Genomic DNA, 15,837 nt, shown 5'->3' with positions numbered 1-15,837 from the left:
TAAGCAGTTGACCTCCCTTGACAATGAACTAGCCAATGCAGTGAACCAGACAGGAATGTGTAGGACTTGAAAATTAACTGATACTGGGAGTGCCCATGAAAGTATACCACAACTATGAGGCAATAGTCTTGGTGACTGTTCAGCCCCTTGCAGAGGTCTTCAACACAAATGAATTGTCAGACATTATATGGACTGTTTTATGGATATGTTCCATCTGCACTTTGAAAGCAATAATAATGGCCCTCCTTTCCATGAGGTTGATATGAAGAGCTTTCTCTTGAAGAATCCATATGCCACTGACCATTGCAAATCCAGTAATAAACTGGCCTTGTAACTTGACCACCCAGCACAAATTATGTAGACCAAGGAGTCATGAGACATTTCCTTGCCTAAACAAGGTCTTGTTTGATGATTTCTCTGATGCAAGGAGTTATTCTTTCAATGTGTTTGGGAGAATGATGCCATGTAAATGTGTTAAGAGTTCCATACCTGGATGGAAAAATTTTTCAGAATGGTTGAGGTTTGAATTCTCTGCATTGATTATCCAGCTGAAACTGCAAATGATGGGAGAAAGGTTGCTCTTGTCATGAACCCAAACAAATATTTTTTGAATGGTTCTGTAGTGTGCAATCCAAGAAAGCCATCTTCTTTGTGAAGGATGTCCTGAAATTGGATATGACTTGGTTTAACATGTTACTAAAGGTCCACCATCAACACTGATCGATGCATTCTCCAATGCATGAACAATTCTTTCAATATGTTTGGGAGTAAGATGCCAAGTGTTAAGGGTTCGAAACCCTTAGTGAAGGCCCAAGGCTGTAGATTGGGGCCATATAAATTGGTATATGGAAGTATGTGTCAGACATGTCAAGACAGCTCAAGTATGAGCATCACATCTCTTTTGCAGGTCTACATTGCCACTGGACTTTGTAGTTTGAAATGTTCTAAAGGAGGAGCCATGTTTGACTGGTTTTCAGACTATCTATACTATCCTTTCCTGTGTAAAATCATCCCCTTCATGAGATCATCTGGGAGTCCATTCACGAAGGAAGATAACAGTAGAAGGGTTTGGAAAACAAATGTTGGACCAAGTATTTTCATACTAAATTATATACACATTACATTTAAGTGCCAATGAGCAGTTATATGAGACATCTTGTTTCTATACTCTACAGCCTTAAATCATTTACACTTCTTGCCCTTGCCTGACAACTCTGTATCAAAGAAGAGGAACAAACATGGGCATACAACAAATATACTATTGAAATGATTCAGAAGTGTAACCATTGATAAACACAGTGCTCACAAAATCATGCAGCAATGCAAAAATATGAATAAATTCGCCTGATTTCACAAATATGTTGCATGCTGCATGTAAAACAGTATTCTGACTTAATGTACCACTGAAAAAGAATAGTGGTTGATTTAAGCTAGGTTTTAGAAGTTATAAAATTTAACTGGATTGTCTGGAGAATATCTAACATATGGCAGCAAAACTAAAAACTGGCTAAACTGGGTATAATAGTAGCCACATAGAGGGTAGAAAGGGGAGTTAACATGTAAGAGCTGCTTCCCTTTGTTCTATATCCTGTATAAACAGACAGGTTTCTTGGAGTAGGGGGAAAGCTGGATTTGGAGTTACCGAAGAAAGTTACCCTAATGTAATACAATATTGTAATGCATCTGACTGAGTATATCAGCACACGCTAGCTGATTAATTTACTAATCATCAACAACAAAAGACAAAAATTGTAAAGAGAATTGGAATTTCCTTAATCAGATGTTGGCTTATTTTTTTGTAGTTCATTTTATCATTGGATTATTAATCATTAGAATCACTAGCAAACTCTTCAAAACAAACATGGAAGTCATTTCACAAGTACAGCAATGGATTTTCATATCGCCAGATGTAGATGAAGAAATGTGGGTGACATATGCTGGCTTATTATAATTTAAAAAATACAGGTATATGAAGTTCATTCAAATAATCAATTTAAAGTTACAGATTATAAAAGATGCAATGTGTTTGTGTTTATTTTCATAGGATAAGAACTTGCTGAGATCTAAACTTTTTATTGGGTTGCATGAATTAAACTTTTGACAAATTATCAGTAACATTGGTAAATAAATAAATGAGTCGCTATCCAGTCTATTTTAAATTTTTTCAATTACTTACTATAGCCTATTTGCAGATTTTAAAATGCGCAAATAGTTTAACAGAATGTTGAAAAACAAACAAACATAATTACACTGGCAACAACTATTGGCAATTTTACGTCAATAAGGACCTTACTTTTCATCCCACTGTTTCAATTCAAGGTAAAAATTTATTTTAAAGATAGATTTGGTAGTGACGCACAGTTATGAAACAAGCTAGATTGTGTGAAAACTAATAAACCTTCACTAACTGGATGGTCAAATCCTCAGCAGCATTATTATCTACCTCAGTATCAATACAGTGTACATGATTATCACTCATATTTTATAAAAGGTTTGATGTAAGGATTCAAGGACACTGTGAACTTCAGCAAGAAATATAAGAACCAAAAATGCAAATGTTGCAGCTTTAAGAGAGACATATAAAATAAGTTTACCATGTTTGTTTTTTTATCTTTAGCATAGAGAACAACCCTGATGTCTGTGAGCGAGGACGAAGGGTATTTCATGGAGAATCTCTTGAAGCATGCCAGGAATGTCTGTACCACTTCATCTTTTGGAAATGCCAGGAAGCCTGTACCCAGTGCTGGAAATGCTATGGAGGACATACCTGCTGTGTCTGCCTCTTGCAGACATTTCCTTATAGCATTCTCAAAGATCTATATAATTCAAGAACAAGAACTTAAATAAAAATAAAACATTCAGACATGCTGTCTTTTGATTTATAGGTCTATTTTTATAAGTTGTATTTCATAGATATAACAGATTTAAGAGAATTTTACTATACTGAGAGATAGTAAGATATCAATATCAAAACTATAAATGATTCTTGGAATACAGATGCTGCACCACAGTGCTGTAAATGCAAAACCTGACTGACGGACAGAGAGACAGACAGAAAAAGGTATGCCATATACTCCTTCCACATTAATGTCTGGAAGTAAATGTATGCTTCTTGTCCTTGATTATTAAAGGTACTTTAAATATGGTGCTCTACATTCCCATGTTTAAATAAGAAAGATGACTGAATTATCATCAGAAAAACTAGATTTATGCTTCCTGCTTATTTGATTTGTATAAACCTGTGCCTATTAAGATTGTGTGGTATACCATATAAACTTGCTAATAAGTCAAGCCCAACTGCAAACAACAATGATCCTGAACTGTCATTACATAATCTGCTGGCAGATCAGGGTCTAATTTAATTGCATTGCTGATTACTTATAGCAAACTGCATATACCCAGATCTGATGGCACATTATGCAAAGACAGATCTGGTCTTACAGTCTGCAGTTGGATTCAACTTTTACGTGACTATATTCTGTAACTATAAAATGGCTGCAGTAAAACCAAGAACCATGAAGGAGCTGGGGTAAACAATTCTGAAAATGGAATCAATAACTGAATGAATTTGCACCACAGAAACCCATAACTTATTTCTTCATTTTCTTTATAAAAATCTGTACAAGTAACAACCATTGTTAACAGCCTAGGCATATTTTTAGAGCTGGACTGCCAGATATGACTTTTTTTCACCCACATTACATGTAGGCCAAATGTTTCTCCCACAAAATGAATTTCTAAATGTACAAAATGGAGAACCAATCATGAAATACACACTGGACTAACAGCAAGAAAGTGAAATCTTCATGCTGTATATTTAAACAGTGCATGTAATTTTCCTCTTTCTTACAAACAATCTTTCCTCAAACATTAAAAAATATACCTTTGTTGCATTTCTGGACCTCCAATTTTTGAGAAATGTATGAAAGACATGTTTGCAATCAAGTGCACCCCCACTGGTAATTGCGACATCTCCAGCATGTATGCCATCTGGATATTTTGTATTACATTCCTGCTGCAGAACTGCCCCAGCTCCCTGTAGCAAACTCTTGGACAGTGCTCCTTGCGTTAGGTCAAGCTTCTGGCCGGTACTGTTGACTATGACATCCACCTGGACAGAAGATGAACGGGTACCAAAGATTATTATGTAAATTGCTTTCTGTAAAACTACAGGTAGAGGATAGTTTTGTTTTCAGAGTTATTACTGGATATATTTCAGTATCAGCAGTATATGTTATTTTTCACAAGTGAACGAAGCACTTAGAAATCTGATATTTCTGCGTCAAAAAATATATTGAAATATATTTGTACCAATTTCTATTCTACTGAATATCCAAAATACTCTCCATTATTTTTGTGTATTCTCTATAAATTACTTTTAAGCTAAATGTTTTCCCATGTAATGAAGCTTAACTGTAGGTATATCATTATCGATTCTGCTCTTCAAGTGTTCCTATTTAAATCTGGGAAATACTTTTAGCTTTCTGGGGTCTGAGATTACAAGTACTGTTGTTGTTTACAAGTGTCCTTCAGAAATTGTAAAACACCAAAGTTCATACAGAACATCTAGTACAAGACAGTGTGCAGAACATCTATCACAAGAGAGTATACGAAATATCTATTTTAAGACAGACAGGACTGATTAAATCATAATGCCTGATGTACCAGACTAATAATGTTTGAAGGCAAACAACTACAATTTATCAAGGTATCAATCCAGGGCACATGCTTTTTCCAGAATGTTTAAAACAAGTCAGGGAAGTGCTAATTTTCATTTTTAATTACTGTCTACCTTAATGTGGGTATTCATGCCCTCTGGGCTTACTGAATGCCTGAACTGACCTCCCTCCCTTTATTCACTCACGTCATGAGATATACCTCACCTACCCTAAGAGGTCTTTGGTAACTGTCACGTGCACATTTTTTATTATTGCCTGACTGCATATTGAGAAATGTGATCAAATTTATGACCAATCAGAACACTTAAAACAAAAATCTAGTATGAATAATTTGCAGTGTTTTAAGCAGCTTCAATATATTGTATTTTCTCAATCCAGACACTCACAAGTGGATCACCCTTTGATTTACTCAATCCAGACACTCACAAGTGGATCACCCTTTGATTTTCTCAATCCAGACACTCACAAGTGGATCACCCTTTGATTTATTCAATCCAGACACAAGTGTATCACCCTGTAAAGTGGATCACCCTTTGATTCACTCAATCCAGACACTTGCAACAGGATCACCCTTTGATTTCAATCCAAAAAAGTTAATGCAACTAAAATAATAAAGTTAAAGGCATTGGATCAATATAACTGTCATTTTCCCTTTTCAACTTAAAGAAATTATTTGTTCATTACATATACACGATGTTGTTTTGTGTGTTTTTCATGCAGATACAATATTATCTTTTATCAGTCGATGTTTGTCAAGTGGATTTTCATCAAGTACTGCGCTGAAGCTGATTACATGACAAATGAAGTAATGAATCTTAAACTTTCTTAAATCAATTATGCAGGGAATCAACTTTCACAAGTGATATTGTGTCTGAAGTGAAACTGTTGTGCCAATTTATGAACTGTCAGTGTCTGCATTTAAATAACTAAACGAATGTCATGATCACTTTAGAAGTAGTTCTTATTTATTACTTGGGTAAAATGAGCTTACAAAATTATTTTCGAAAGGGAGGTAATAATGAAGATTCAGAGAAAATAAATGCACATTAATGTGAAGGGATAAAACATAAGGCTGATACTGAGTCTGAGGTTCCAAATGAGACAAACGTCATCCTCTGTAATGACAAGAACATAAACTATGACACAAGAGACAAAGAAAATCCAGCCATACTGGGTTGATAATTATCCATGACTTCAATTTACTGCCTCTGAAGGAATGATGTTTTGCAGATGTTAATGACGTTTCAATAATCAAATGATTAAAATTTCCCAAGTACTCTCCTTCCGCTCTACCGATGATAGCCTATTGCATCATTTGATTAGTAGTGTGAGATAGCTTTCTACCTGTCCTTATATTCTACTCATCTGTGTATTCTCTCCTATTCATCCAATTCCTTCTCCTCTTCCTCCCAATTTGCTCCAAATTCCTTCCCCTTGACTTCTCGATACTCCTCCTTCTCCACTTTCTCCTCGACTCCTTTTCCTCCTCCTCCTCAACTCTCTCCACCAACTAGACTTGTCGACTCCAACTGCTCTGCTAGTCTCACTTCCGTCTCCCCTCTTAGAGACTCGGAACTCAACTGAACCAGAAGTTCTGTCCCCCAAAAAGCTTCCTTTACAAAGTTTTGTCCTTCCTTACAATCTCCTCTCTAAATTTTACCAAGAAATTACGAGTGGCTTTCTCGTAGTAACCCTATATTGCTCATCAATCTTCCTAGGCAAGACTAAATTTTCACTTGCTAGTTAGAAGTTATAATTCGGATTGAAATTGTTATCACAATTCCGATTGAGTGTCGCTGACCCGAACCAATCAAACTTAGCGGACAATGTCCTTCTCTGTGTCTGTCCATGTGGGGATGGATTTAGAACATGCCCCGGTCCTCGCGTGTTCCTCTGATCTTAGGACTAAGCTGTAACACATAAGTGGAAAGTCACTTGATCTAACACCTGTGCCAATCCAAGATGTCAAGTCTTCTCTCTGGTCACGGTATAAGTGTTTAACTCTAGCCTGCAGCAATATTTAGACATCAAACCATGGCTTGTAATAATACCTTAGTTTACACATGACTTGCGCACTGGGGCTGAGCAAACATGACATCGTTGTTACTGTTTGGTCAAAATCTGAGCAGAAGCTTAGGTAAATAGGTAAATATTTTGTTTCATAATTTTTTACAACATGACAAGCAGTCTGAATAATTATACAAAATACTTATTTTCAGACTTAATTAGGATGACTTTATGTTTCCAATGAATATCTTTAATGAAGACAACACACAGCTACAGGTTACCAGTTCCAGCATCCAAGGTAATTAGTCATGCGTAAACAGAATTGTTTTTTGTTCAAATGGTTATGTCAACATTTGCAATTTATTATACAAGCAACAAGCCTTAACAGGGGTCATTATACAATTATTTTCTGGAATTGACTATATTATACATGCATGTTAATAATCATCTGTGACTGTATGAAGTGAAAAGATCAATGTGTTACATGAACAGCAAGGAACCAACTTTAATATTCAAGCAAAATGAAATAATTCAATGCCAGTTGGGTAATGATATTTCCAGCTGTTAGATTTAGGTCTCAAGGAATTCATTTTTTTCATTGCTGCCACTAACTTATGAATGTAAAAATACTCACATTTTAACTAACTTAAGTGAGGTTAAATAAACAAAATAAAGTGACTAACATGGCTTGAATGTTACCTTTTCTTTGTCCAGTTCTCCAATTTTCACAAGTACTGTCACTCTGCCAAACGATTTTGTATAAGGCAAGTCTCTACCTGAAATAATTTTAAAACAGAAACATCAAAATTTGTCCATATGAAAAGCATGCATAAATAAGATGTCAGCTATTATTGCAACCAGCAAACATCATTTAGCATCGTTATATATAATTATTTCTTCTATATAAGCAGCAAAATATTATAAATATTGCCATGTAGGTAACATAATTAAAGTATCTAACATTAATCAGTGGTTTATCCGATTAATTTGCAAATCTGATCAATGAGAGCAAGAGAAGCAAAGCAAAATGAGTAAAGTTTGTGAAAAGCTTTGTTTCATAGATACAGTTCATTATGTAGAAGCGAGTTCCAAAGTTTGCAAAGAACTCAGAATTCCAGAATGGACACTCAGGGTTTGCTCAAGGATGAGCTGGAATTCACTATTACCTGCATAAATATTTTACTAATAGATCAACAATTGTAAAAAAACTTAATTTTGACAGTAGTTTCATGAATTAAAACATCCCTACAGGTAGTTTTTGGAAAAATAAAATCTTGTCTTGTTGTGAAACAACAATAACACTTGAATATATTCATATTGACTTGCAAAAGCACAATGTTTTCTGACATAATACACACTGTTTCCGGAGATAAACAAGATATGTCTCACTCTTGGAAAAATGTTTTTAACGATCTTTTACAGGTTGGTTATCTTAAAAATAAAGGTAATTTATACAGAAAAGTAACCAACTTCATTTGGAAAAGCATTTTACGGACAATTATTCCCCAATGCAACTATAAAGTAAGTATTAAACCACTTAACAGCCCCCACTCCCTCATTCTATATGTCCAGCCCCCACTCCCTCTCCTTCTATATGTCCAGTAAGGATGGCATACCCTTCTTTTAGAGGTCCCTCAGTAACTCGCATCCTCACTTACACTGCAGTCTGTTTTGTACCCATTATGCATGTGTTAACAAGGGGGAGGTGTATGATGTTACACAATATGAACTTTACTTGATCACAATGTTACACCATGTGGACTTTATTATATTCCTGATGTTACACAATATGGACTTTACTTGATCACAATGTTACACCATGTGGACTTTATTCTATTCCTGATGCTACACCATGTGGACTTTACTTAATCATGATGTTAAACAATATGGACTTTATTCTATACTGATCATTATTTTCATGTGTTTATAACAATAAATCAAGTAATTTTAGTCTTTATTCTATTTCTACTCAGAGTATTTCTTGATGTATACCAACACCACACAATCTCTTGATGAAGGTACATGTCTGCTTTTGAAAAAAACCGACTAAATATGCTGCTTGAAGACACATGACTATTATGTAATGACATCATCCATACCATGTGTCAATTTTTACTTAGGTGCATTGCAGCACTATGAACAGTGGGGGTGACTGGACATGGAATGAAACACTGGGATTGATTGGACGCTGAATGAAACACTGTGATTGATTGGACACTGAATGAAACACTGTGATTGATTGGACATTGAATGATATTGATGCATATTCAGTCTCTATTAATAATTAAAAATAAAACTTCTTGCACAGTTTTAACAATTAAATGGTAAAGTCAACTTAATGTATACAAGACCTTTGGAATTTCAAGTTAATCATAACCTTTATTTTGTTGTGGGATTTTGGATTATCTATGAAATCCCAAAGAAGTCAACTCAAATGACATTATTGATGATGTACATCCATGACTAGATTAGTTATAGAATTTAACTGTATTGTCTGGAGAACATCTAGCGCATGACAGCAAAAGTAAAATCCAGTTTAAACCTGGTATAATGGTAGCCACATGGCAGGTAGAAAGGGGAGTTAACATGTATGAGTTGCTTCCCTTTGTCTACATAAATATACATGTATAGACAGAAAGACATTTCTTTCTTGGGGATTGGATTTGGAGGTGTCAAAGAAAGTTATCCTAATGTAATGTGATCAGGTAATGTATCTCAGTAAATTATTACAAGCTAGCTGGTTGGACTGTTGTGCTTTGTTCAGAATATCTTATGCTGTGCTATTTGGTTGGACTATTGTGATGAATTATGTGTATGGAAGAAATTAACCTTCTCTAGTTAATGAAAATATTATTTGATATGAGATCTAATCAGTTATTATTAACCATTTTATTACTGATTTAACACAAGACAAAAATGTAAAGATGTCATGATGACTGTATTCATTTCTGTAGTTATTTTATCATTGGATTATTTATCATTAGAATCAGTGACACTGGCAAACTCTTCAGATCAAACACTGAAGTCATTTTGACGTACAGCAGTGTAATTTCATGTTTAAAGATGTAGCTGAAGAAATTCATGGTCAAATGTTGGTTTATTTTAACGAAAAACTGAACAATGATGTACAGGATGGTACAAAGGAATCTGAATATGCTATAAAATGAAGACAAACGACATGGTGAGTTTCTACGGAATATAATGTGTTCAGTTTATAATGGGCATTTGTTATGTTTTAATTGTATGATGTCTGTAAATAAATATGTCATGAATTATAATGGATAAATAATACAGGAAAGCACTCTCTCACCATCTGATAATATATTAAAACCCATTTTATGGGACTGATTTAACATGTAGAAACAAAAGGCATGCATGGTGGTAGCTTGAAAGAAAATCATTATTTTCAGGGCATATTTTAGTAGCTGCTTCCCTTCCATTAGTTGCATGGGGTGGAGTCTAACACACTTAAAATCTATAATATTTTTTTAGATTTTACCAAAAGAGGGTGTATGCATTGGAATTACATTGAATATAGTAAGCAAAATGAAAATGAACTACTTTTACATTCTGTACCTAAATCAATGTCCTCTTCATCATACTTTCTTTCTGCTGCTGCCTCTGATAATAAAGAAAAATCATCTACCAGATCATCATCATCAGAAGAAGATTCAGCAGTCAACTCATCATCAGAGTCAGACATGATGGCCAATTCATGTGACAAAGACAGTTGCTGAAAATAAGAAAAACAACTCATAAACTATTTTATTTAAACTACTAGACAGCAAAAATCTTTCCCCAAGATTACACAAACATTCAGATGTATAAAATGAAGCTTAACTCAAAATCTGCTGATTTGATGGTCTTTGCTTTGATGTTAGCCAATCAAAGATCTTACATCAACCAATCAGATGTTAGAGTTTTTGTTTAAGTTTAAGAATGATAATGGTTTTAAAATCTAGAAGCCTGGTAGGAATCCATTTTCAAAGACACATACTGAAGAACATTCATTGCATATATTCTCACATTTCATCAAACCACGTAAGAGTATTTTGATAGCAAAACTACAATGCATTTTCATTGATCAATCATTCAGCAAATTCTTTTTCACACTCATGAATAATTAGTTCTGCTCTATTAATGACAAGTTTTTGAAGAGTTGCAGATCTCTGGTTGACCAGCTTTAAGGACTGATGACTTTATCGGATACCATTTTGGTCAATTTGACTAACTTGTATGAGTATTTTCATCCAAAATACTGTGAAATCTCTTCCCAAATTGTAGATAATTAGTAATTAGTAAAACTGATTTTAATTATGCAATACTTACATGCCACTACTGCATAGCTAAACTATTTTTCATGCCAAAAACACTATCCAATGAGACTACATCCCCACCTAGTGGAGAAGAGTAAGAATGATATTTTGCACATCACTCTGTATGTTGCATGGACATGCACAGAAGGAAGATAATTACCTGTCATCTTTTCACAGATGATGATTACACAAGACATCAAAAATGGGTGGAACAAGGGCATTCAGAATAGTGGCAGGAAAGTATAACTATTTGCTTAACCAGAATTAGTTAGTGGCAGGAAAGTATAACTATTTGCTTAACCAGAATTAGTGGCAGGAAAGTATAACTATTTGCTTAACCAGAATTAGTTTTACCCTGCAGCAATTACTTATCCAGCCACTATTGCATAACTGCATTTGACAGTTAGGTGGGTAGGCTGATGCTCTCATCAAACTGATCAAAAGCAGAGAAATTGAGTTGTACTCACCATGGAGGGAGAGGTCCATCTATGAATGTGGAGAATGTGTGGGCTGTTGTGCAGGAGGGATCTCCAGCATTGTGACAGGACAGGAGATTCGTCCTGTGAGGTAGACACCTGGATCAATCAATCGATCAACATCAATAAACCATGATTGCTGGGGCCACAGTGGAGCAATGAAGATTATCTGAGCAGTGGAAGTTCTGACTCTTTGCAAAACCACTGGAAGCTGAATGCATCTAGTGCCCATGCTCTCTGATGTGGGACATGGGACATGTAAATGGGAAGTAAGTTGTTGAGCATGATTGCAAAAAAGGTTCACAAGGGATATTTTCAGAGGGAGAACAGGGACTCTGTTACTGATTGGTAAGAAACCATTCTGTGAGGAGGGCTCAGGCTGTTCTTGACAGGTTGTCTGTGAATAGATTCATCTTGCCTAAAATCTGGCTGCACAGATGATGATGTTCCAGACCATGCAAAAGAAGGGGCATGTGTGCCTCTGTGGCACTGTATAATATGGTAAAACAAAAGTGTTGTCAGTCAAGGCCATAACACTCTGCCCCTTATATTATCAATGCACCCTTGCAACAATAGAAATGCTGCTTTCATTTCTAGGGGCACTGAAGTGGATTAACAATTTTAGCCTGAGCCCACTGCTTTCTAAGAACCATGGAGAATTATGCCCTCTGGCTCTAATTGAGCACCGCAACTGCATTCTGACACATCAGCGAACAGATAGAAGTGGGGATCGGGTGCATGCATTTGAACCCCCACCAGGAAGCTGTCTCGATTCAGTCACCAAAGCAAATGGTTGTGAAAAACCAATCTTGGAGAGATGGGTGGAATGGTAAAGGTGGGGAAAGGGGAAAGCTCTGTCCTTGCCCTGTCCCCACACAGTGAGGTTGTTCATCATGGTGCTCTGCCTACTTAACGGAGGGCACAACCCACTATTGTGGTGCCCTATCTTCCTAATGGGAGGGCGCAACCCACTATTGTGGTGCCTTATCTTCCTAATGGGAGGGCACAACCCACTGTCGCAGTACTCTACCTGCTCAATGGGTGGGAGCAACGTACTATCTGAGGTGTGCACAAGTTAGAGATGTGAGAAGTGTTAACTGTCTCCCTACATGGGGAAGTCAATTGATGTCTAGACCCTAGTTCTGGAGGGCTTCACTGCTACCAAAGATATTTGTCCAACCAAATGAGACCCAGAAGATATTCTGGAAAATTCTGAAGGGGATGGACTGTTCCTCCAGTCCTGATATAAGACAATAATTTGCAAAAGGGGCAATGATAATTCCATATACACTTTAAGCACTTTAAAGGCAGTCTGTGTGAGTATCCCTAGGGCCCTTTTTGTGGCCACATGCCCCAAAGACTGTTCTGACATTATCCTGAAATAAATAAATAATTAATGTCATCTAAATCACTTGTTGTTTTCTTGAAACTCACCTGGTTATATGCAGTGTCATACCATGTGTACCCCTATGTATGCACATGAGACGCTGTCATGTTGCTGCAAAACTCACCAGGTTGTAAGTAGTGTCATACCGCATACACACCTGTGTATGCATTAAGAACACTATGCATGAAGTAAACAATAGAGTAGACATCATGAAAATTACCTGTAGTTTTTCCAATTGAAAAATAAGATAATTCAACTGTTCATTTTGTTTATTAAAGCAACATTCAAATACACATGCAATGTCAATGCATAGCATGGGCCAACAAAAAGTGTACAGCATGAAATTGAAGACTGAGCAAATGATGTCCTCAGAGTTAGGCAGGGCCTATTATTATTTTCCTCAGAACACAAGGACTTACCTGTACCACAGTCTTTTATGTATGTAAGGAACATGTGTTGAACTAAAAGATGGAACATGAGGTAGCATCGTAAGCCCTTTAATGAGCTAAATTCTCAAGGGGACACGATATGATAGTTTCTTACAATACAGAACAGAGACTAACTAAAAACTGCAGTAGACTGCTTATTTATGGTAAGTTGCTACAGGCATAATTTCACTGGCGATAGTTTTGGCGGATGTCTACACATTATGGCATCCATGAAAAAAGATGACATGTAATTTCTGCTTTCTGCAATATCCATAAGAAATACAGAGGGGTGTGCAAAAAGTCATTCTGAAGGATGATGTATTCACACAATGGACAGTGAGATTTTGGCACAAAAAATAGGTTAGTCATGCAATTGCGGCTGGATAAATAATTGCAATTAAATTTTAAGCAAGAGGAACAATCCATTTTTTTTTCTTTCTGTACCCAACAGTTAATGTGACTTTTGTATGAATACCAAATTATTTCTCTGATATGCATCTCTGGTATCTTGATTTAAAGTATTTGTTAAGTATTTAAATGTATCGCAAACAACCTCCTTCACATATATGACCAATGGCTTATACAAGGTGTGTTAAATGATTTTTCTTTATCTATGCATGCTTCCATTTACCATATACTTAACGTACTGCCAGCTTCCTCTTAGGTGATTATCTATAAGAGCCTGTTATATGCAGCATTGTGTACATTTAAAAGACTGACGGTGGGAAGAAAAGATGGAAGTAGAGAATAGGAAAAATTGGAATCAAATTCTCTGCCAAATCTTTAGACTGTTTACGGGATTCACTTTGCCATCTCAGATATTTAAGAAATAACATGACAAATATCTGCCTTTACAACAAGTTTCTTCAGTGTCCTCATTTGACTTTAAGTTTCATGCAATGATAATAACAACTGCATACTTTTAACTTTTACCTGTGATAATTTTCTGAGTTGTTTATCAGTAAGGGAGAAAATGTGGACATTTTTAAGTTTGTTAATTACAGAGCACAATCTTGACTGCATTCTGTCTTAGACTCCATTGTGTTGCAAATATAGAAACATTACTCAACCACTATTTTGTGAACAGGTCATTAAAGCAAAGCCATATCTGCCAATAAGATAAATAAAAGATTAAGGTCTATAGTGCAAATAGCATGGAGGGCAGAGCAGTGGCGTCACTAGGGGGGTGCGGGCCGCACCGGGTGACACCATCTCAGAGGGGTGACACCAAAATGAAAAATTGCAAATTTTACAGAGCACACACTGCTCGGTCTAGTCGGATTTCATAAGCGGATAACCGATCATAGTTAAATACATGACTAGCAGGCATAGCAGTGGCATCGCTAGGGGGATGCGGGGGTGCGGACTGCACCGGGTGACACCATCAGAGGGGGTGACACCAAAATGACATTACTAAGGATTCTGTATGGTCTGTTACAGAAGGAGGACCATGGGGGTGACACCATGAGCTACCGCACTGGGTGACACCAACCTGAGTGACGCCACTGGGGCAGAGTGTATTCAAGAATTTGCAACTGCAGGATTCATTCTATTTGTATCAAGCAGTGCAGAAAAAACAACCAGATGTGTACAAATTATGCATTTTATTTTAATGAGTGAAGTTTTAGTAATTAAAATTTTGCAGGTGGGGAATCCCATCCTCCAATTTGAAGAAAGAGATTAGTTCTCTGAATTTTAGGAGGGATTTAATGAAGAAATAAAGGTCATTATTTCTTCATTAAATCCCTCCTATACTTCAGAGAACTCTTCCCTTTCTGTCAAATTGGAGGATGGGGATTCCCCACCTGCAAAATTTTAATTACTAAAACTTCACTCATTACATAAAAAATAAAAGAACTGTGCAACCATTCATTATAATTCAATGACCGTGAAATCAGTTAGTTATATGCACAAGCTAAAGCATTCATTTCACATTCACCTGAACCAATGACAAATAGGTTTTGATCTATCTTTGCATTGTATATGTGTATGCAATAAAGATTTCTTAAGATTTGCTATCAAAATTTACTGCCTAATTAAGGATTGTAAAGGCACCTGCATCTTTTTTCAATTAGCAAATAAAATATAATGAAAGTAATTTAAAAAAACAACAGTATCTACTTTTATAGTGTGTGAAGGAGGTAACTGCTGAAATAGATCAGAACAAACTGTATCTGTAACAATTAAAGAATGAAATGGATCGGAACAGACTGTATCTGTAATAATTAAAGAATGACATGGATCGGAACAGACTGTATCTGTAATAATTAAAGAATGACATGGATCGGAACAGACAGTATCTGTAATAATTAAAGAATGACATGGATCGGAACAGACTGTACCTGTAATAGTTAAAGAATGAAACGGATCGGAACAGACTGTATCTGTAATAGCTAAAGAATGAAAATGATTGGAACAGACTGTATCTGTAATAGTTAAAGAATGAAACAGATCGGAACAGACTGTATCTGTAATAGTTAAAGAATGAAACGGATCGGAACAGACTGTATCTGTAATAGTTAAAGAATGAAACAGATCGGAACA

At 35.9% G+C, this 15,837-nt stretch overlaps 1 protein-coding gene across 3 annotated transcripts in view; it reads right to left on the bottom strand.

Annotated features, from left to right (window-relative positions):
- Positions 1–15,837, bottom strand: part of LOC149796978 (protein mono-ADP-ribosyltransferase PARP15-like) — a 76,567-nt gene that overhangs the window by 45,846 nt on the left and 14,884 nt on the right. For all 3 annotated transcript variants that reach the window (XM_089961665.1, XM_089961664.1, XM_089961666.1), the window contains exons 2-5: positions 10,263–10,419; positions 7,386–7,462; positions 3,884–4,111; positions 2,595–2,816 (exon numbers count right to left, since the gene is read on the bottom strand). In XM_089961665.1, the coding sequence (XP_089817791.1) occupies positions 2,595–2,816; positions 3,884–4,111; positions 7,386–7,462; positions 10,263–10,389 (654 nt within the window). In that variant the 5' untranslated portion in view covers positions 10,390–10,419. The remainder of the gene's footprint in view (positions 1–2,594; positions 2,817–3,883; positions 4,112–7,385; positions 7,463–10,262; positions 10,420–15,837) is intronic.

The sequence above is a fragment of the Sinohyriopsis cumingii genome, chromosome 6 (genome assembly GCF_028554795.1).
Source record: "Sinohyriopsis cumingii isolate HCF-2022 chromosome 6, ASM2855479v2, whole genome shotgun sequence".
NCBI classification, from domain to species: Eukaryota; Metazoa; Mollusca; class Bivalvia; order Unionida; family Unionidae; genus Sinohyriopsis; species Sinohyriopsis cumingii.
The sequence above is the reverse complement of the archived record's forward strand: the minus strand, read 5'-3'. Positions and strand labels throughout refer to the sequence as shown.